The sequence below is a fragment of the Polyodon spathula genome, chromosome 9 (genome assembly GCF_017654505.1).
Source record: "Polyodon spathula isolate WHYD16114869_AA chromosome 9, ASM1765450v1, whole genome shotgun sequence".
Lineage (NCBI taxonomy): Eukaryota > Metazoa > Chordata > Actinopteri > Acipenseriformes > Polyodontidae > Polyodon > Polyodon spathula.
Window position 1 is genome coordinate 47,596,841 of NC_054542.1, and position 18,778 is coordinate 47,615,618.

At 39.7% G+C, this 18,778-nt stretch overlaps 3 protein-coding genes across 4 annotated transcripts; 1 reads left to right on the forward strand and 2 right to left on the reverse strand.

Moving 5' to 3' along the window:
* Nucleotides 1–374: 374 nt before the first annotated feature.
* On the reverse strand, nt 375–4,063 carry LOC121320957 (kelch repeat and BTB domain-containing protein 7-like). Its single transcript, XM_041259801.1, has one exon. The coding sequence runs from the start codon at nt 3,645–3,647 to the stop codon at nt 1,758–1,760; it is 1,890 nt and encodes a 629-aa protein (XP_041115735.1). The 5' UTR covers nt 3,648–4,063; the 3' UTR covers nt 375–1,757.
* Nucleotides 4,064–4,953: 890 nt separating this feature from the next.
* Nucleotides 4,954–11,277, reverse strand: mtrf1 (mitochondrial translational release factor 1). Of its 2 annotated transcripts, none has more exons than XM_041259803.1 (10): nt 11,146–11,277; nt 10,067–10,498; nt 9,602–9,693; nt 9,272–9,353; nt 8,832–8,939; nt 8,538–8,710; nt 7,542–7,659; nt 7,147–7,283; nt 6,643–6,741; nt 4,954–6,265 (listed from the first exon to the last, which is right to left on the reverse strand). In XM_041259803.1, exons 1-10 carry the CDS (start codon nt 11,156–11,158, stop codon nt 6,140–6,142), a joined length of 1,380 nt encoding a protein of 459 aa, XP_041115737.1. In that variant the 5' UTR covers nt 11,159–11,277; the 3' UTR covers nt 4,954–6,139. The 2 variants fall into 2 exon arrangements, with proteins under 2 accessions (XP_041115737.1, XP_041115738.1); XM_041259804.1 differs by having other exon boundaries at nt 10,872–11,277.
* A 1,847-nt stretch (nt 11,278–13,124) lies between these two features.
* On the forward strand, nt 13,125–17,625 carry LOC121320961 (ras-related protein Rab-33B-like). Its single transcript, XM_041259805.1, has 2 exons — nt 13,125–13,525; nt 14,249–17,625. Exons 1-2 carry the CDS (start codon nt 13,184–13,186, stop codon nt 14,693–14,695), a joined length of 789 nt encoding a protein of 262 aa, XP_041115739.1. The 5' UTR covers nt 13,125–13,183; the 3' UTR covers nt 14,696–17,625.
* The last annotated feature ends 1,153 nt before the right edge of the window (nt 17,626–18,778 follow it).

An 18,778-nucleotide genomic window follows, 5' to 3' on the forward strand; every position in this document is an offset into this window, starting at 1 on the left:
AGTTTTAATTATGTTTTGGACAAAATGCATTAGGAATTTTTACTTTCTGTGTTCATTGCACTAAATTCAAGAGTGCAAAAAATAAAACAAAATCATGTGTACGTTTGTGTAAATTGCCCATGCCATACATTTTCCATACAATTTGCCTTCAGTGTGGAAAATGCAGGCCTGGGTGTTTGGTGGTTAACTGCACATAATGACACCTTTGCAGTCGGTTTAATGTTTTTTTTGTTAGGGGCACAGGTGAAGGATTACAACCGTCTACTGCAGGATTACTATAATTCCCAGCTGAGCTAGATATCTGCTATGATCATTATTACACAAATCAGATCATAACACTGGGATAAGGATTGTCAATGACCAGCTGTAACAGACATGATGTAAAGATGTTGCCAATTGTTTAATATATACAGTATAGCAAAAATACAACTAACGCAGATTTGTGCTTGTGAACAAACCAATAAAAACAGACTCGATATACAGATACTTCCATCCTGGTCAAGGTTTTACTTGATTGTACATACATACCACACTTTTTCAATTTAGTATATTCAAAGTGCTCACCTCACTGCATTCTTTTTCTCTTTTGATATGTCACTTGTCACAATGACAAAGCTGTCAGCACTGTCCCCCTCAGACCCCGAAATCAAGATGATGACTACCATCAACCTCGTCAGAAGCAACAGTATGCAAAAAAATATCTACAGTACCGGAGAAATGACACAATCGTTTTGATGACAATCATACAGTAAATCACTTGAATATCGTTCTAGTGGTTAGAGCAAGAACAATTTCTTGTGTAAATCACACACAGGAGTGAACTATTTTCATATAGTGTGTAAACGTGCACCGGTCCGTATTTTGCGGTCTGATGCTCTTGTATAGAAAATGCTTGCATCTGCCTCCCTCTGGACCACGAAAGAAATAACCGGGAGGAATCAGACACATGTCAAGAACAGTTTATTAACTGACAGCACTAAATGGCTTGCACTTTTCAGTCACAAAATTCTTGTAAGCCTTATCAAAATATTAGGGTCTTTTATCAAACTGCTGTGAGCTGTGGCAAAGTAACAATTTCAAAGCAAGTAGGCTATGCTGAAGCACTTTCTTCCATACAAAACTATACAAAAAATCCACCCCCCCATGTATCCTTAGTTTATTCCTCCCTGGTGTAGCTGTTGTTAAATATTAAAGGCTGGTACACATTCCCCTTGGTTTAAGTCCATTATCTTCACTCCTACTTGTTCTGAGTCACACAAAGAGCTGTGTGAACAAAGCACCGGACACCTCCTTTCCATCTGGTATCTAAATCCAGTTGAATCAGGGGCACTTGTCCATGTGCTGTCGTTTCTCAGCTAGTTTCATTCTTCCTGTTAGCAGCTAGGACCTCATGCTAAGCTGCACAAGTGTTCTGTATTGAATCAGGACATTTTTTGTCCGTCCCCCATGCCAAAAAATAAACACCAAGCAGTTAAGATGTGTCTCAGAGTGCAGCATGCTACCACATTGAGGTCTGAGTGCTACTCAAGTCACATCTCTTTACTTTAAGCTTTCTGCACTGGTAATGGCTGGTTTCAAGGTTTTAAAATCTCAAGGGCCAAGCAGTAATAAAAATGAAACCGAATAAACTAATGTAAAAGTATGAAATACAGCCCCCCCCCCACTACATTACTTAGTATTTGTAACTTACTGATGCACACCTGTCAAACAAATATTATATTACTCTAAATATAGTGTGTATGGGGATGCTGAGAGTGCTACCAGTTTTCATCTTCTGAAAATGAGCTGGAGCTGCCAGACTCAGAGTCGGCGTCACTCAGTCCTTCAAAGTCCCAGTCTGCACTGGACCCGCTGCGGTCATCATCCTCCTCTGTGACAAAGTTCTGCCCCGACTCCAGACACGTGGGGTAAATGCGTGCTGTAAGACAGATGAATCCGTACGAAAAGGCATAGTGCAGTAATCCAAGCATGGTCCCCATGTTAATCCACTGGTCGCTGCTGGGATTGTATTCATGAATGGTGACCCTGTTTTTATTCCGGGTAGGGAGGGTGGTTGTGATGAGCATCAGCTTGTTGCCATGCCGGACAATCTGGTAGTTGCTTGTGTTGCCATCAACTGGAATGTCCCCAATCCTTCTCCATTCTCCCCGGGCCGGGCTGTACACTTTCATGACAGGGATGTCACAGATACAGAAAATCTGCTCCTGGAACACACAGGCTTCCTGAAACTCTGGCCGCTTCAGGGAGGCACAGTTGAGCCACTGGTTCCTTTCGGGCTCCAAGCAAAGCATCCTTTTGTTGCTGACAACATACAGATGATCGTTCACTGTTACAATTTCAATTTTACCTAAGGAATGAGGCAGGGGAGCCACAAGCCTCCACTGATTCCTCTGAATATTATAGCACTCCACCTCTTTTAACCTGGCACTCGTCAATGGATCGCGACCGCCCAGGATGTAGATGTTCCCATTGAGGTACCCAATGTCCATATCCGTTCTGTCCAGCAGTCTTTGTTCCAGCTCTGTCCAGTTGTTTTGCGCTGCATTATAAATCCAGAGATGCTTAGAATGCTGTGAGGCCAAATACAGGTCATTTTCAGGTGAAACACAAACTGCAAAGGTGTCAATGGCCAAGTTAGTCAAAGGGGAGGCCATGGTAAAGATTTCTCCTGCATAGGGGTCGTAACATAGAAAAGGTTCCTTAGGCTGTCCAAAGAATATGATCATTTCTTTGGCACTCATCCCGATCCTCTCTGTGGGGTTTTCCGAACTTGCAGTGATCTCACTGCACGTGGCTGCAGTGACACCCTGCAGGATTTCCTGGCACTGTTTCTTTATGAAGGGTTTAGACTTGAGCCTTTCTATGTACACCTTCTCTTTCTCAGTAAAGTGATGCCATCGTATACACTTCAGCACCTCCAATGCGTTCCCCACCTTTTCTGTCATGTTTGCCTCTATCCACTGGATGGCTACTGAGCACACTTTCCTCTCGCTGTCCACATCCAGTGTATCCAACGCGAGGATTTCCTTCACTTGGCTCAAGCTCAGCTCACAAAGCTCCCTGCCTTTCTTGCAGAAGTGCTGGAAGTTCCGGGCAATGAACGCCCGGGCCTTGCCCTTCAGATCATGATTGTCAAACGCGTCTGCAAACTTCAAGATCCCTGCACAGTTTGAAAGGTCAAGCCTCCTAGCCATGAAGCTGGAGCACGCTTGCCTTACGTATTCCAGCTGGAGCATGTTAGCTGATGCATAGAGTCTCTGGACATTGCCCTCGCTGATCGTTACCTTCCCCGTATAACAGTAGTCAATGATAAGGGACATCGACTCTGCGTCCACGTCGTGAATAGTCACTTTCTTTTGCTTGCTTTCATACAGTCCGCCGGTAAACATGCTTTTGAAATAAGGGCTGGCTGCTGCCAGGACGTTCCGGTTGCAGGAAAACAGCTTCCCCGTTCCGTTGGCGCTGATGCTGCTGCTGCCGTTCCCCGGTGCGGCGTGCTGACACAGCTCCGAGGACTCCACTTCAATCGTCACGTCCACCAGCAGCTTACAGTCATAGAAAAGCTTCAGCTCCTTGAGTAAACTGCGAGCGTGATTCGTGTCCTCTAACTCCTCCGGGCCAGTGAAATAACTACAAACAGAGGCCATCTTTTGCGAAAAAAAAAAACAAAAAAAACGCCGGTCTGTCTCGGCAGGGTTATTTAATCCCAATACGTTTTACTGCTATGCAGAGGGCCACAATCCAAGAATCCCTCTGGTGTACTACTGGCAATTGTTTGTGATCACAAATAAAAAAAAAAATCTACCTGGATCTAACGGTGATTGCGCTAGTGTTTGTCCAGCAAGCGCAGACTGTAATACTCCAATGTAATGTAGCTACACACTCTTTTGCACATTAGACACAGTATAAACATACTCCTGTGTGCCGTTAAAGTAACACATGTCCGTTTTCAAATGTAATTATTATTTTTTTTACATTGAAAGTACACTGACATTCACAGCACAGTCACCTGCTTCTCTCTGCAGTGCCAAAGCTTCACAATCACATCCATCACTTCGCACGGGCAGCGCACGCACCCCATACTGTCAGCTTGTGATTGGCTGTGCTGTTGAGTGACGCGGCACAGGGGTTTGGTTGACAGAATTTGTCCCACGTGGTTTGTTGTGTCAAACACACAGCGCGGAAAAGTATAACATACAAATATACACATAACTACACACACATATGTAAGCTGCACACTCAAATATAATTGGCGTCAGTTTTCTAAATACTTGTATGGCTTTCACTGTACTCAACTATGAAAAAGAAGACTCCAACAGCAGTCCAGTTTGTTTACCTTCCCACAACTGGCAGTTGTAACTGTGAGGGCATTCACGTATGGAATCTGTATGCACCACAGATTGGGGGGGGCGAGGGGGTTATTGTTCAGTCTGTTTACGTAGAGGCTACCAAAACACCTACCTTGCAGTACTATGAAGTTAAGCCTCAAGATAATAGTTTAAACCAGATGTTAAAACATCAGCGTAGTCAGTTGACAAAACAATAAGCTCTTCTTTGTTTTTGTGTTAAAGTTACACATTATACAGAGCACATGGCCCAGATAAACCAATTGAGACAGAGCATCACTTGACTGATAGGCTCGCAACCAATCCGTGCGCTCTGCTCTGTGATGGCGCAGAACTGGAGATGTAAACTCAGACGCTTATGTTCAAGGGTGCGGTTATAAAACGTTTAAGAAAAACAGGGTGTTGCTTTTTTTATAAAAGGAAAATGATATAATGTAGTTACTTTCTTGCTGAAATGATTACCATTTTCAAGGCATTCATAAAAATACTTTTTTAAAAACCTCCACGAGAGTTCTATAATGTTGTTACCACACTGTTTAATACCTCGTTTAAAGCTTAAACCATTTTGTAACAAATCTTTTTTTTAAACCTCAATGATAATTGCAGCTTTTAATTTCACTTTAAAAAAAAAAAAAAAGTTTCTTGATATTGTTTTATTGTGTATCTAATGAGACCGGCAAATATCAAACCCTCTCACAGTAAATGAAACATGATCTACAATCTGAAAGCACCATTTCAACAAAGTACCATATGTGTCCTGAGATATTGTGTGATTCAGCAAGGAGACAGCCACAAAGATTTGAACTGAACGATTCTTTAACTCATTTGACATATGACCATGCCCATGGTAAAACATAATATACTTTGGCACATGGCCCTGTCTACTGAAGTGCGATAGCCGCCCCTATACGCTGGCTAGACTATGATGTAATAACTATTGATTGATGACAGCTCATGCCAGCGGGCAGGACAAGTGGCACTCTGGGCTACCTTCCGCCAGGACAAGGCACACTGCAAGGTGGAAGCAGGGGAGGAGGAGGACCAAATAAAGAAACGACAAGGGGGCTCACACCTGAGGGCTATTTAAAGGCACAGTTTGATTAGGTATGCGATTTGAGGGTGTATTCTCCTTTCAGAAACACAACTATAGTTTCAAATAAAAGGAAGTGATGTTTGTCAACAGTTCTCTGAGAAACAAGAGCCTGCAGCTATGCTCCAAATGTGCTGTCTAAACCTGGGCATGCGCACACCATGTTTACACAGGGGTAGAGTAAAACCAAACGGAAACATCCTCGACAAGTCTCACAAGCAAGAGGCTTTCTGTTGATTTTCACCCGAGGTATCACACAATACCATGTTTGATCTGTCCAGGCTTCCCACGGTGGCCCTTATTGACACTTGTACGGCAGTTGTTAAAAAAATAAAATAGTGTCCAACCGGTATATGTCTGTTGTAACCACAACCCCAGATTAACAGTGTGTTTTAATATTTACTGTGAACAGTTTAACCCATGATGGCAGTGATGATAACTGTGAATACAGCAGTGCATCCTCTTTATACAGCTATACCCTGGAGTCACAGTTACAAGACCATGCTATTTGTGTTCCTTCTTATAACTAGTATGGAATTGCTAGTGGAATGGCATTAGAGGGCAAATGGTGCATTATAACTGATCCCACATTATAAAGGGCTGCCTTATAAAGGGGGGGGGTCGCTGTATTCGCACTGTCTGGTTGTAGATACACTGGTACAGTAGTTGCCTAGTGGTGTCAGAAGGCACCGACAGTTGGATGTCACATTCCCTGGTAGCTTTCTCCGTTTCTGCTGTTTTCTACCAGTTCAAGAAGAGCCTCTGTTTCTGCTGACTTCAGCAGCTCACTGATCAACTCCTCCAGCAGTTCTCCACCACTCATAAACTCCTGCCAGAAACACAGACGCTGTTATTATTAATAATAATAATAATAATAATAATAATAATAATAATAATAATAATAATAATAATATTTTCTTATTCCCCATTCCCCAAACCTTCCTAATGTATTTTTTGCTGGAAGTTGAGACAAGATCCAAAACTCAAAATTATCCTTCAGCTCCTGCAAGGTGTTTCTTGTGCATAAGTCAGGTTTGCACTCCACTGCAATACACACAGTCAGCTCTAAGCTAATAGTAAAACCTGGATATGACTAGAAAGTACATTTAAAACTGATTGTGGAGGTTTTGAAGGAACAACAAGAAGTATTTGAAATGAAACATATATAGAGAGAGTCTGTCTGAGAAAATGCACTGGGTACTTTACCTTGATATCTCGAGTAACATATGAAATCCTGTGATCAGTCACTCTGTCCTGAGTGAAGTTATAGGTTCGAATTCTTTCCGACTGGGACCGCGTTCCTACCTATGCATTAAAACAAAGACATTACGCAGGGAGCTGTGGAGGATCTGGAGCTTTTCTAGAAATACACTGCAATGTATACACTCTCTCTAACAGCTCCCAAATACAGAGTAACAGTGGTAACTAACCTATAACACAATACACTATACGCATTCTGATTGCTGTGGTACACAACAAGATCAACGTCAAAACATCAGACATATCATGCATTAAAAGCTGATGCTAATTACATCAGCTCTAAGTAACTTTGTAAAAAGACAACCCCTCTATAACTCACTGGAGCGATCTTTCCATGGCAGTAGTTGAGGGAGAAGGTAACACACACACGTTTTATTTCTACATGTCTGCAATGCCATTGTGTAAGCTGGTGAACATGCAGATATTAACAGCTGAGTCCAGTTGAAGCACCTGAAGTTTCCGGGCACTTTGCCTTTGCTCCGTCTCCTTTTCTATGAGCTGCTGGTAAATTCTCGCTCTCAGCATCCTCACTGCAGTTTCCCTGTTTTGCAGCTGTGAGCGTTCCTGCTGACACTCAACTGTTATTCCTGTTAAATGAAAAAAAACACACAGCCACAACTAATAAACAACACCAGGTGGACAGCTTCATCATTATGATCACATACCCTTGCTTTGAAATCAGCATATTACTCTGGTAGAGTAAGCCCACTGATGATTCGGTTTGAGCACAAATCAGATACTTTAAATATATGGAGTGGGTGCTGCTTTACTAAAATGTGACATATCAATACAGACACACAGCATGTTACAAAAGGCTTAGTTCTGTCTAGTACAAGAGAACTTGCCTGTGGGAATATGAACCAGTCGAACGGCGCTGTCTGTTGTGTTAACACTTTGACCACCTGCTCCCTTTGATCTGAACGTATCAATCCTCAGATCTTTGGGCTCTATAATAACATCTACCTAAAACAGAGAGAGAGAGGGAGAGAGAGAGAGAGAGACAGCGAAAGCAAAAGGGAGAGCAAGAGAGAGAGAGGGAGAGCGAGAGTGAGAGACAGGGAGAGATGGCAGAGAGAGAAAGCAAGAGAGAGAGAGAGAGAGAGAGAGAGAGAGAGAGGAGATAAACAGACTGTCACTGTGATACTGCAAACAAAGTGATGCAAGTATATTTCTTTCTTGAAGTAATGAAACATGTGGCTTCCTTGTGTACCTTGGTTAGCAAGTCACTATGAATAGAGCAAGTTGCTGAAACATTTCCACCAAAAGATGTGCAGAAGAATTCACCTCTATAAACCTGCTCCCTCTTTATAACGCTATAGTCTGCAGCACTATTACAAGACCGTGTAGTTTGAGTTTCCGCTTGTAACAAGATTGAAAGTTCTAGTGGAATGGCATTTTAGGGAAATTGGGAGCCACGTCCACGCTGCCTTTTAAGTGGTTCTGTGGTATAAAGGGTGCCTTATAAAAGGGGAGCACTGTATGTTGCAAGCAGATTGCAAAACAAATCACTTAACTAATTAGGAATTAACTAACTACTGGCAAACAGCAACTGGTGATATAACAATTCTGACCCAACAGTACTGCACTTGCGTTTCTTATTAAGACTGTATTAAAAATGCAAAGAGAGGAAGGGACGCAAACTGGCACAGTTTTAGGACATTGATAAATCCACGCTACATTGCATGAATTGCAGCTGATTGTTTAGAATACCGTTTAATTTAAAGGATACATCCACACACACACATACATATATATAAAAACTGAAGAATATACGAAATTAGGAATGTTATTAATATCTTGAAATGGGAAGTCACTGAATTAGGTATTAAACATTACTTCACCTCATCTGGCTGTGGCAATACAATAACCATCATAGTCCCGGTGTGAATACGCTGCATTCTGGATGAGAGGCCGACCTCAGGAATCCTCTGAACCCTGTGCATTCCTCCTTCATATTTGAAATGCCTGTAGACGCTTTCACCAGCAATGCGGGCAGCTGCATGATGCAACCCCCCTGGATCATTGGAAAAAAAACACAAGAAAAAGAAGATGATATCGTTGAATATTGTTGTTTCAGAATTCAAGAGGGACAAGCTTTTAATAACTTGCTTAATGCTAACCCTGAACTCACATACCATACTCAGCAGGAGTATAGTTGAGAACTTCAAAAGCCCATTGCTTGTAGCTTGCAAAATTCTGATACATTTCAAAGATTTCTCTTGTAAACTGCTGGCATATGTCACCTGAAAGATAAAACAATCCGATACACAGCTCTGGTCAAAAGCTTTGCATCACCCTATAGAATTAATACATTTTGCTTCATAAAGTCAAATGAAATCTGTTAAACAATGTTACGTTAACATATTGAATTACATACCGCTTTGTAGTTTTCCATATACCGGTACTTAAAGAAAAACTGAAAATATTTTTGTAGTTTCTTTGATTACATGATGTTAATAAAATGATTCAACCAGTTGCACTGTAGTGTCACAGCAGCACCTCCCTGTGTACCAGTCAGCAAAATCAAGCAAATATGTGTCGGCTGTCTCTCCGGCTCTGCGTGGCTCACACTGACCTCCTGTTGTTCTCCCAGCAGCCACCTCCACAATGACATCGCTAGCATCATGCTTGTCACTAGGCACCAGACTCTGAAGCAGCTAAGCAGAAAAAGGCAGATCAATAAAAGTGCAGAGTTCAGTGCTGCTGGCTGTCACTTTGTCTTTTAAAACCCTGTATTGCACACTGCATTCATTTAAGAACCACATCCAGGTACAGGGTTACATTACAACAGTGCAAACACTGACAGGAGGGGCATCCAAATCTTACTGGTATGACAATGCACCTTCAATTTCATGAGATTATGCAATAAAAGTGGGGTTGCACAGTGTTTTTTGCTGAGCCTTACCTTTGTTTGCAGTGTTTCAATGAGTTTTCTGATGCCCTTCTGTTCTTCTTTAGCAAGCTCCAACATCTGTGTGTCTTCTCCTGCCTCTGCACCTGCACTCCATAAAATTTTAACACACAAAACACAAAGCTAGATTAAGGATAGTAATGTTGTTTTACGCCGTGTGGTCTCACAGTACATTTTCAATAGAAAATACAAATTCAACAGGTTTCACATTGTTAAAATTCTGTTGTGTAATGTCCAGTTTGAAATAGCAGCCGCATTAACAGTTCCACCAGTCTACATACAGTCTACAAGGCTGTCAGTACTTTACTCTTGGGACAGCAGTTAGTAGACTACTGATAAAAGCAGCTGCCTTAATTCTGAGGGTGACTTTGTATTGCTGTCAATAGACGCCACATTGAGACTATAAACAAAATCGACCTAATAATGATGCAGCGGACAAAAAACAACTTCAATACTTGCTTTCAATAATTGCCTGCACATCCTGCAGGTTTTTCACCGCACGCTGCGATTCCTGAAATATTGTTGCCATGGGTGACAGTTGGATCTGCCGTCTGCTCATGATCCTGCGATCACTTTCAGTTAGCGCCGTGTCATTCAGTCTCTGTGTAATCTGTCGGTATTCTTCAATCATTTTCTCTAAATATCTTTGAACAGATTGTTGCTGTAACAGTTCCTTGGAGAAATGACGGCAGTGTCTTCTTGTCAGCTGTTGTGTGTATAAACCGGCAGGTTCATTTGGAGTCCCTCGCCAGTTCCAGTGCTGATAATAACGATGTGTTGGTGCACGCTGTCTGGGCCCGTGTGCAGCACCTGCCATGGCCAGCAGAAAGCGCTGTTTCCTGAGTTCACTTCCAATGAACCAAACGCACTTCTTCATCTTGGCCTGTTTACCTGAAAAACAAAACAAAACTGTAGTTTAATAATTAGGGTTACATACATTGATTAAGCTGACTAATTCACATTCTGCATTCACTATTCGTACATTATAATGTCCTTTAGAGTGCAGTGTTATCAATCCATACTAGAGTAATTCAATGAAACACAACCAGAAAACAATATGTTGTTTCAAATTACACTTTTTAACACATTAAGATTCGCTTTCATATTTAAAAATATCCAGGGGATTTCAGAATTAATTTATCTTATTACAAGTTTATAATAAAAGGACATGTGTCATATATCATTAAGGAAAGCGGCAAAAAAAGAGGCGTGTTTGTAAAACATCTTTGTGAGAAAAGCCGGCGAACACTGGTGCAGTACATGCCTTTTCATAGGTCCATCTATTATTATGCACTTCTCTAGTCAAAACGGTTGCCAAACCAATTTCTGTTTCTGCTTGTTCTGCTGATGATCACAATGGAACTGTTGCAAAATACTCTGAAACGTTTAAAAGATTTATAAATCGAGTCCCGTTATTCAGCTGTTAGTTAAGGCTTAATGGAATACAGCCCTTATCCCTCTAACAACACCACACGCACCCCACATACATTCAAATAACTTGAATCAAACGCACTAACAACTGTCATCGTCAAAATCACCTGCTTGGGCCATTAATCTTAAATCGCCAACACATGTAATTCAGATAAAGCTAAATCAACTAACATTATACGTTTATGCTAAAACGTTCCCATATAACTCAGTTTAGTTTACTGTGCCGCCAGGAAACATGGCAGATCTAGTTTCTTGTCCCTAACGATTGTCGTCATAGCAGCCGTTCATGAAATGCATTATGGGATTTGTAGTTGTTTTTAATCAAGTATTTTAAGGTGAAACACTTTGAACAGCCGCTTAGTTCCTTGTGTACCTAATGGGGAAAAAAAACCCGCTCATAACATGATTTTCTGTACACTTCTGTTCCAACTTTAAATATACATGGTTTTACTTTGATATTTAATATAATATATGTTTATTAGCCCAGCTAACAACTTAACGTTGTCACAAAGTTGCATTGGATTCAAACAACCCACAACCTTATTGAAATGTTGTGACAAGCTGGGAGCAAGCTTTGACATTTAAATTTACTTGAACGTTTACTTAGTGAGAAAGTAAACTAGTTTCTCCATGCAAAGGCAACGACCAGCAGCCTAATTTTATGTCAGACTGTCTCAGACGAAACTGTTAAAAAATTAAATATTTCTTTACATACAAAAATAAAATGAGTCACAATGTTAATACTTTGTGTTGCCTATTGTATAGTATCGTATATTAATTTTTGTGCAGTATTTAATATAAATATAATGTTGTTTTTTCACTGTTTATTATTATACACTGTTTTTAATTTATGGGGGGGGGGGGGGCAGAATCATGTTGAATTTTATATTAAAATGTGATTCTTGAGTGACTAAAAAGGATGCGAGATTATACATTGCATTAAATTCTTGCTTGTTATTTTCTCTATAGCTACAACACACAAACTGAATAGAAACTAAATGTTTGCGCACGCTCAGTATTGTCCAGCCGGCTGCCATCTGCTAAGCGGAGACAAACGCCTTAGACGTTAGATGTCCACAAAAAAAGTAGGCAGGCAAATTCATTATATTAGTTTTATCGATAAGGACGGAATGTTAACAATGTACTAGTTTTAAACATTTGCGAGGTGACCATTTCTTGTATCATGCCGTCTGCCCCTCTATCGCACAAAGAAAGTAACCTGTTAAGAGAATTCTGGTAAGTTTATACAAAAGCAGGCCTCTGAGTAATAATTGATTCTAATTCTGAGTAATAATGTACACAGTGATACAGTAAGACGAGCCTGCGTACAAGTGCAGTCACTGTGTGTTTCACGCATGTTCAAGACAAACAGGATAACATTACCTGGTGAAATGCACCCGGATGGTTAATTAATTGCATTCTAATCAAAGAACATTGGGGGTTGCTGTCATCAAAATTATATCAATAGCCGAAATGAGAACCTGTATCAGAGGTGTCACAAGTAATTCGTTTTCTACTCAATAAAATCGAGCTTGAAACTAAATTATTACATTTTTTTTTTTTTTTAACCTTTTTTTGAAAACAGATAAAAAAATAAACACCTACCTGACAGGACAAAGTGGGTTTCCTTTATGTTATTATTATTATTATTATTATTATTATTATTATTATTATTATTATTATTATTATTATTATTATTTAAAATACCATTTAGAAGCTAACAGGTCAATGTTGTATTTAACAAAGACAGCAGGTGTGTTTAATAAGGAGGGGAGCAAGCACAAGCTAATTGCCAAAAACAGGAAAATAAAGAAGAAGAAAAAAACAGGCCATTATATATGCCATGGACCTAGAAACACAACAAACTTAGCATGTGGATTATTAAAAACAGTTTTGAGAAAAGTGTGTTTATATCATGCACCTTTTTATGATTATGAAATCTGAGAAATGTTTTCCGTATAAAATGTTTATTGTTATTATCAGTGTTGGTTATAATTATTTGCAGTCTTTAAAAAACAAACAAAAAAAAAAACAGAATTATCATGCAAAAGCATTATGCTAGCCCAGTTGACGTACTTTCAATGTTCATGCTTTAAAAATCAGTTTCAGCAATTGTTTTTAGGACTATCTGTAAATCCAGCAAATATGGAGCCTGACAATCACACGCTGCTTTCCAGACTACAAAATCATCTTTTTCTCGCGGTGTTTTCTGGGATTTTCTCTCTCGCTGCAATGGCTCATAATGAGAACAGGAATGTGTACGGCTCTCCTGCAAGGTACCATGCACGGGTCAGCACGCAGCTGCATCCCGAATATGACTGCTTGCAAACGCGAATATTTAAAATAATTGTTATTGGTGACTCAAACGTGGGAAAAACCTGCTTGAGTTACCGGTTTTGTGGTGGGAAATTCCTGCAAAATCCAGAAGCCACTATCGGGGTGGATTTTCGGGAACGGACTGTGGAAATAGAGGGAGAGAAAATAAAGGTAAGTTGAATTGTAGCCCCCTTATAGATGAAAATGAAGTGTCCCTCTAATAAATAAAAAAAAAAAAAAAAATGCCAGAGGCACGTATTTTATTTTCGACACAGAACGGCAAGAGGGAACATGACGCTGTTTGCATTACTCACATCAGTAACCAGCTGGCTGGTCCTCCTCAAACAGCACAATGTAACGACGAGCAGCAGCAAGGATGCTGTAGTCATTCAAAATGTGCAAAGCCACTCGCAAGGCTATACTGAAGTTAGACTTGCTGGCTGGAATTTAAATATAGTAGTGTTAAGTTTTCGTTAATATCAGATGTGTAACACAGTGTTTCTCGGTAATATTGATTGTATTGGATGTGTATTGTACGTTTTTACATGTGTGTGACTTACTACTTTAATGCGCACAAAACGTTTTTGTTTTGTTATGCGTCGCTGTTACTAACTGTTCGTGAAGCCCCATTTATGTAAAACCAAACAGTGCAGTTACATTAAATATCTGTGCTCTGTTTTCTAACAGTGCATGTGTATGACTGTACAGGACTTAACCTTATTGAATCAATTTAGCACTTGATACTGTGCATCTCTTGCCACATAACAAATCATTATTGTGTCTTGTTGAACAACAACAATACTTTTAATAATAATAATAAATAATAATAATAATAATAATAATACAAAATGTAAATGACCACAAAGCAGTGATCCATTTCTGTTCTTCTCTCAGATTCAGATATGGGACACTGCCGGGCAGGAGAGATTCCGCAAAAGCATGGTGGAACACTACTACAGGAATGTTCACGCCATCGTCTTCGTGTATGACATCACAAAGCTCTCCACGTTTGAGAGCTTGCCAGACTGGATTGAGGAATGCGCCAGACATTCCGTCTCTCCTTCCGTGCCACGGATCATGGTTGGCAACAAGTGTGACCTAACGGACACATGTCAGATCTCTACTTCCTCTGCCCAGCGGTTGGCGGATAACTATAACCTGCCCTTGTTTGAGACTTCTGCGAAGGACCCCACTGAAAAAGAGCACGTTGATGCCATTTTTATGACACTGGCTTACAAGCTGAAGAACCACAAACCCTTAAGACTAAAACAGCTACCTCGGGAGAGCAGTATGGTACATCTTTCTCAGGAAGAAGATGCCCAGAGCCCTTGTCTGTGCTAAGGTTTTCGTTTCCTGCACACTTGTGATAGCGTTGTCATGCACTGTATCTTGACTTGATGGTCAATCCAATCTTGGAGTACAGTGCCCTGCTATACAATGACATTCATTCCAGAGTTTCACATTGTTTCTGTTGCGGATGTGTGCACAGGGCATAGTCTTATACTTGGAGATTTGAAACCTCTGGCTTTCTCTTCTATTGACAGGAGGAGGTTTGAGTTCTGTTCTACTTCAGAAAATTCAAGATAATCAGTCAGTCAGTCTTAAGATATCAGTACCTTACATCTTATGTTGTTACTTTCTGACAACAATCATTTTAAAGGCATGTCATTATTTATTTAAATGATGTATACTAAGTTAGTGGATTGTTTTGAAAGGGGAGGTGATCTAAGTTTTTACTAAGGATCATTTTCACATTAGGCAAATATCCTGCAGGATTCAGATTCATTTATGTATTTGTTTAATAAAATGAACTGTAGAGTATATTTATATGTGTAATAAGGAGGAAAGCATCCAGAGATGTTTGGCATAGATCAGAATCAAAAGGGTTATATTGCAATATTTGGCTTTAATAATAAACTGTTTTTGGACCAGGCACAAAAACATGACCTTTGAGAAATAAGAGTACACTTGAAACACAAGGATTGATGTGATCAGGATGTCTCCAGCCTCACATCTGGGTATCGGTTATTCTAGAAAGCAAGTTGCTAGTAAGAATGTACGTATTGAAAGCATTCCAGTGGGTTGTGAAGCGTCTGTTTGATTTATAGGTACTGGTCACATGGGATAGTTAAAACTGTAATGCAAGAGGTTCAAAAAGACTAAGCAGTGGTTTGCAGACTTGAATTAATGTTATCATTCATCAAAAACAATATATTTGCATAGTTTGTTTTGTGTGTTTTTTGTTTTGAATCAGTGATCTGCTGCTGCAAGGCAAGACTTGGAAGCAGCTGTGCACAATGCAATAAAATAATAAATGATCTGAAAACACCACCGTGAATCTCTAGTGGTGAAGTGTATGAGCCAGCCAGCATCCTGGTCTGCAGAAACCAGACATGAGACCTTTACAACATAGTATCAGAGTTAATACCATACAGAGACTAGAGACCAGACATGAGACCTTTACAACATAGTATCAGAGTTAATACCATACAGAGACTAGAGACCAGACATGAGACCTTTACAACATAGTATCAGAGTTAATACCATACAGAGACTAGAGACAAGACATGAAACCTTTACAGCATAGTATCAGAGTTAATACCATACAGAGACTGTAGAACCAGACATGAGACCTTTACAACATAGTATCATATTATATACATTTGATATGCTCTTTTTTATTTTTCAAGTTCTCAACCCCCACTAAAGGGTGGTTTATGTATTGCGATTTACAGAGAATTGAACATCCCCAGGCAGTATAGTATAACAGGTTAGCTATCTGTTACAAGAAAAAGAAAACACAGAAAAAGCGTGTGTCTATCTGAGCGCTTCCCACTAGAATATCTTACAATGCAAACATTGGCATGGCAGGAGTAAACTTGATATATCCATAACACACATGTACAAATACAGCGGCATGTGAACTGAGAGCAGGACCCTCTCTCTCCATTTCAAGGTGCTGCTTTTGACACCCGCTAGAAACCCCGCGTGTTAAAATGTAGCACGACAGTTACAAAAGTAAACAGAAACGTGCAGCTGAAAACACATTTCTTGTTCTTTCCATCTGCTATGCTGACTGGTAAACATTCAAGGTATGAAACAAGGTGTTACTTTCGCCACTCTTGCAGATACTTACAGCGTGCTTGTGCAGGTTTGTCTTGGGAACAGTCTGGTGGATATCGCAACTATCCATCCCTGCCGTGGCAGCTCAAGGACTTATACAGTTAGTGGCTTTTAAAACACACGCCCACACACACACACACACACACACACACACACACACACACACACACGCATAATGTTCTGCATTTTTGCAGCATACTAGTCTGCTAAGGAGAGTATCGCTATTACTTAAACTGACGGAGTTCACGTGGTTTATTTGCTATGTACTCCCATTTGTTAAATGATAATGAAGTAGTGCTATTTCTGGAGTTGTTATTACAAAATTACGTTATAGAAAGTATTACTCGCGTAGTAAAACACATTTCTCATAAAAGTAAAGGCATTGACTATGATAATTACATTACATAGTAATACATATTTACTGAGCAACTTTGTTGTTTGAGTAATGGTTTTGTGATATGATTATGAGTCGTACATTAAAATACAATGCCACACATGCATCATTTTTATCTGCACTTCTGTATTGGTGGAAAGCCTCATTTTGTCAGGTAACGTTATTACTGTATTAGATACAGTAGCTTGTGTTAAGTGTACCAGGTACAATACACTCTGCGACACCCCGCACTTCCTAAAAGATCCGCTAGAGGGCTTCTCACACTGTGTGCTTTATGTGCGCACATGCATTCATTTTGCTTTGCGCAGCAAGATGTTCCAATATGCCTATATTGAAGGCATTTTATGAACGCATTTCGATGTCTTAAAAAACATTACCTATGTTGTAACTGAAGTTGAATTTGTTAAGGTTGCCTTCTCTTCTGTTATATACTGCGATATGATGAAGGTTGTCATCATCTCTTGAGCGCTTCCCGCAGTTGTGTTTAAAATACTGTCTGGGCTGTCGCCTCGACCTCTGAATTTCTGCACCTGCAGCTTGAATCACGAGGCCGTTGACAGCACTTCGTGTGAACAAAACTGGGTACATTTCATTACACTCCTCGGCCCTGGAGACCTGCAGAGCAGCCGTTTCAATCATTCAAGCCCAAATAAAGTTAGTGGTGTAACATGCACTCATGCAATTGGCTGTATTGAGGACTCAGATTAAAAAAAAAAAAAACTACAACAACCCTGCAATGTATTCTTCAAGCAGATTTAAGCCTATGCACGATACATGTATATTTAGAATATGTAAAAAAAATAATTAAAAAAAAAAAAAAGATAAACAGGTTTGGAAACGTGGGTGTCCACACATTCAGTAGAAGTAACACATATTTACCAGAATACCTATCTATCTATCTATCTATCTATCTATCTATCTATCTATCTATCTATCTATCTATCTATAGATATATATATATATATATATATATATATATATATATATATATATATATATATATATATATATATATAATATATAGTCATATATCCTCAGCCATCTAATATAAAGTCGGTAGATTACATTTTACTATAAAATAGAAATTTACCTATTGAATGCATTTAGATTGTGTTTCACACTCATTGCTCGTATTGGTAACGCTTTAACTATTTCTAACGAATGATGGTTACGTTAGTTATCCCACATAACACATATCTATATGAAAACTATATATAGATTTTATATATTATTTCTCACTTGAAAAAAAAAAAGGTCAGCTATAGACATTTTCAAATAAACTGTTCACCCCTGAATAGAATATTATTGGTCTACAGTTGATATATGCAAAGCATAGAAATGTATTCCAGAAACCCTGTGTGATAAAAACGACACTAACCACATATTCCAAACACTGCTGCTGCATACAGTGTGATCATTTATCTATGCTGTTAGGGTTATTTAAACACTGTACGTCAATTATATTGGACAGATTGACACTAATTCCTTTTATTCCATTATATATGAGGGCTATGCTTCTTGTTTGTACTCCGCATAGCAAGTCCTAAAAGGGATAAAATACTTCGGTGCCTCTTTACTCATAAATCAGGAGTCACTTATACGGTAGAAAGGGAAAGGGATCAGTGAACAGCTTCACCCCGTATTGCTCAATAATTTTCCGCTAAACTGTGACACTGGGACTTTATGACCTATACATTAATAGAAACTTGTAACGTCATGCATTTCTTTCCGACTACGAAAACAACACACAGCAGAGAGCTGTCATGCACGCCGCTGCAGAAAGAAGTCGTGTAAGGAGCTGTTGAGGATCCCAGCCTTGAGCTGGGAAAGAGTGACCTAATTGAGAAAGTTTGTGGAAAGCCAGACACCTTCTTTGGCCTGGAGTCAGACACATGCAGTGTATGAAG

Excerpts from the sequence above, each read along its gene's own strand:
- LOC121320957 (XM_041259801.1), bottom strand. The coding sequence starts at position 3,647 with ATGGCCTCTGTTTGTAGTTATTTCACTGGCCCGGAGGAGTTAGAGGAC.
- mtrf1 (XM_041259803.1), bottom strand. Across the intron at positions 8,711-8,831 it reads CTATACTCCTGCTGAGTATG|GGGGGTTGCATCATGCAGCT; the intron begins GTATGTGAGTTC and ends CCAATGATCCAG. Across the intron at positions 6,266-6,642 it reads ATGTTACTCGAGATATCAAG|GAGTTTATGAGTGGTGGAGA; the intron begins GTAAAGTACCCA and ends TGTTTCTGGCAG.
- LOC121320961 (XM_041259805.1), top strand. The coding sequence starts at position 13,184 with ATGGAGCCTGACAATCACACGCTGCTTTCCAGACTACAAAATCATCTT. Across the intron at positions 13,526-14,248 it reads TAGAGGGAGAGAAAATAAAG|ATTCAGATATGGGACACTGC; the intron begins GTAAGTTGAATT and ends TTCTTCTCTCAG.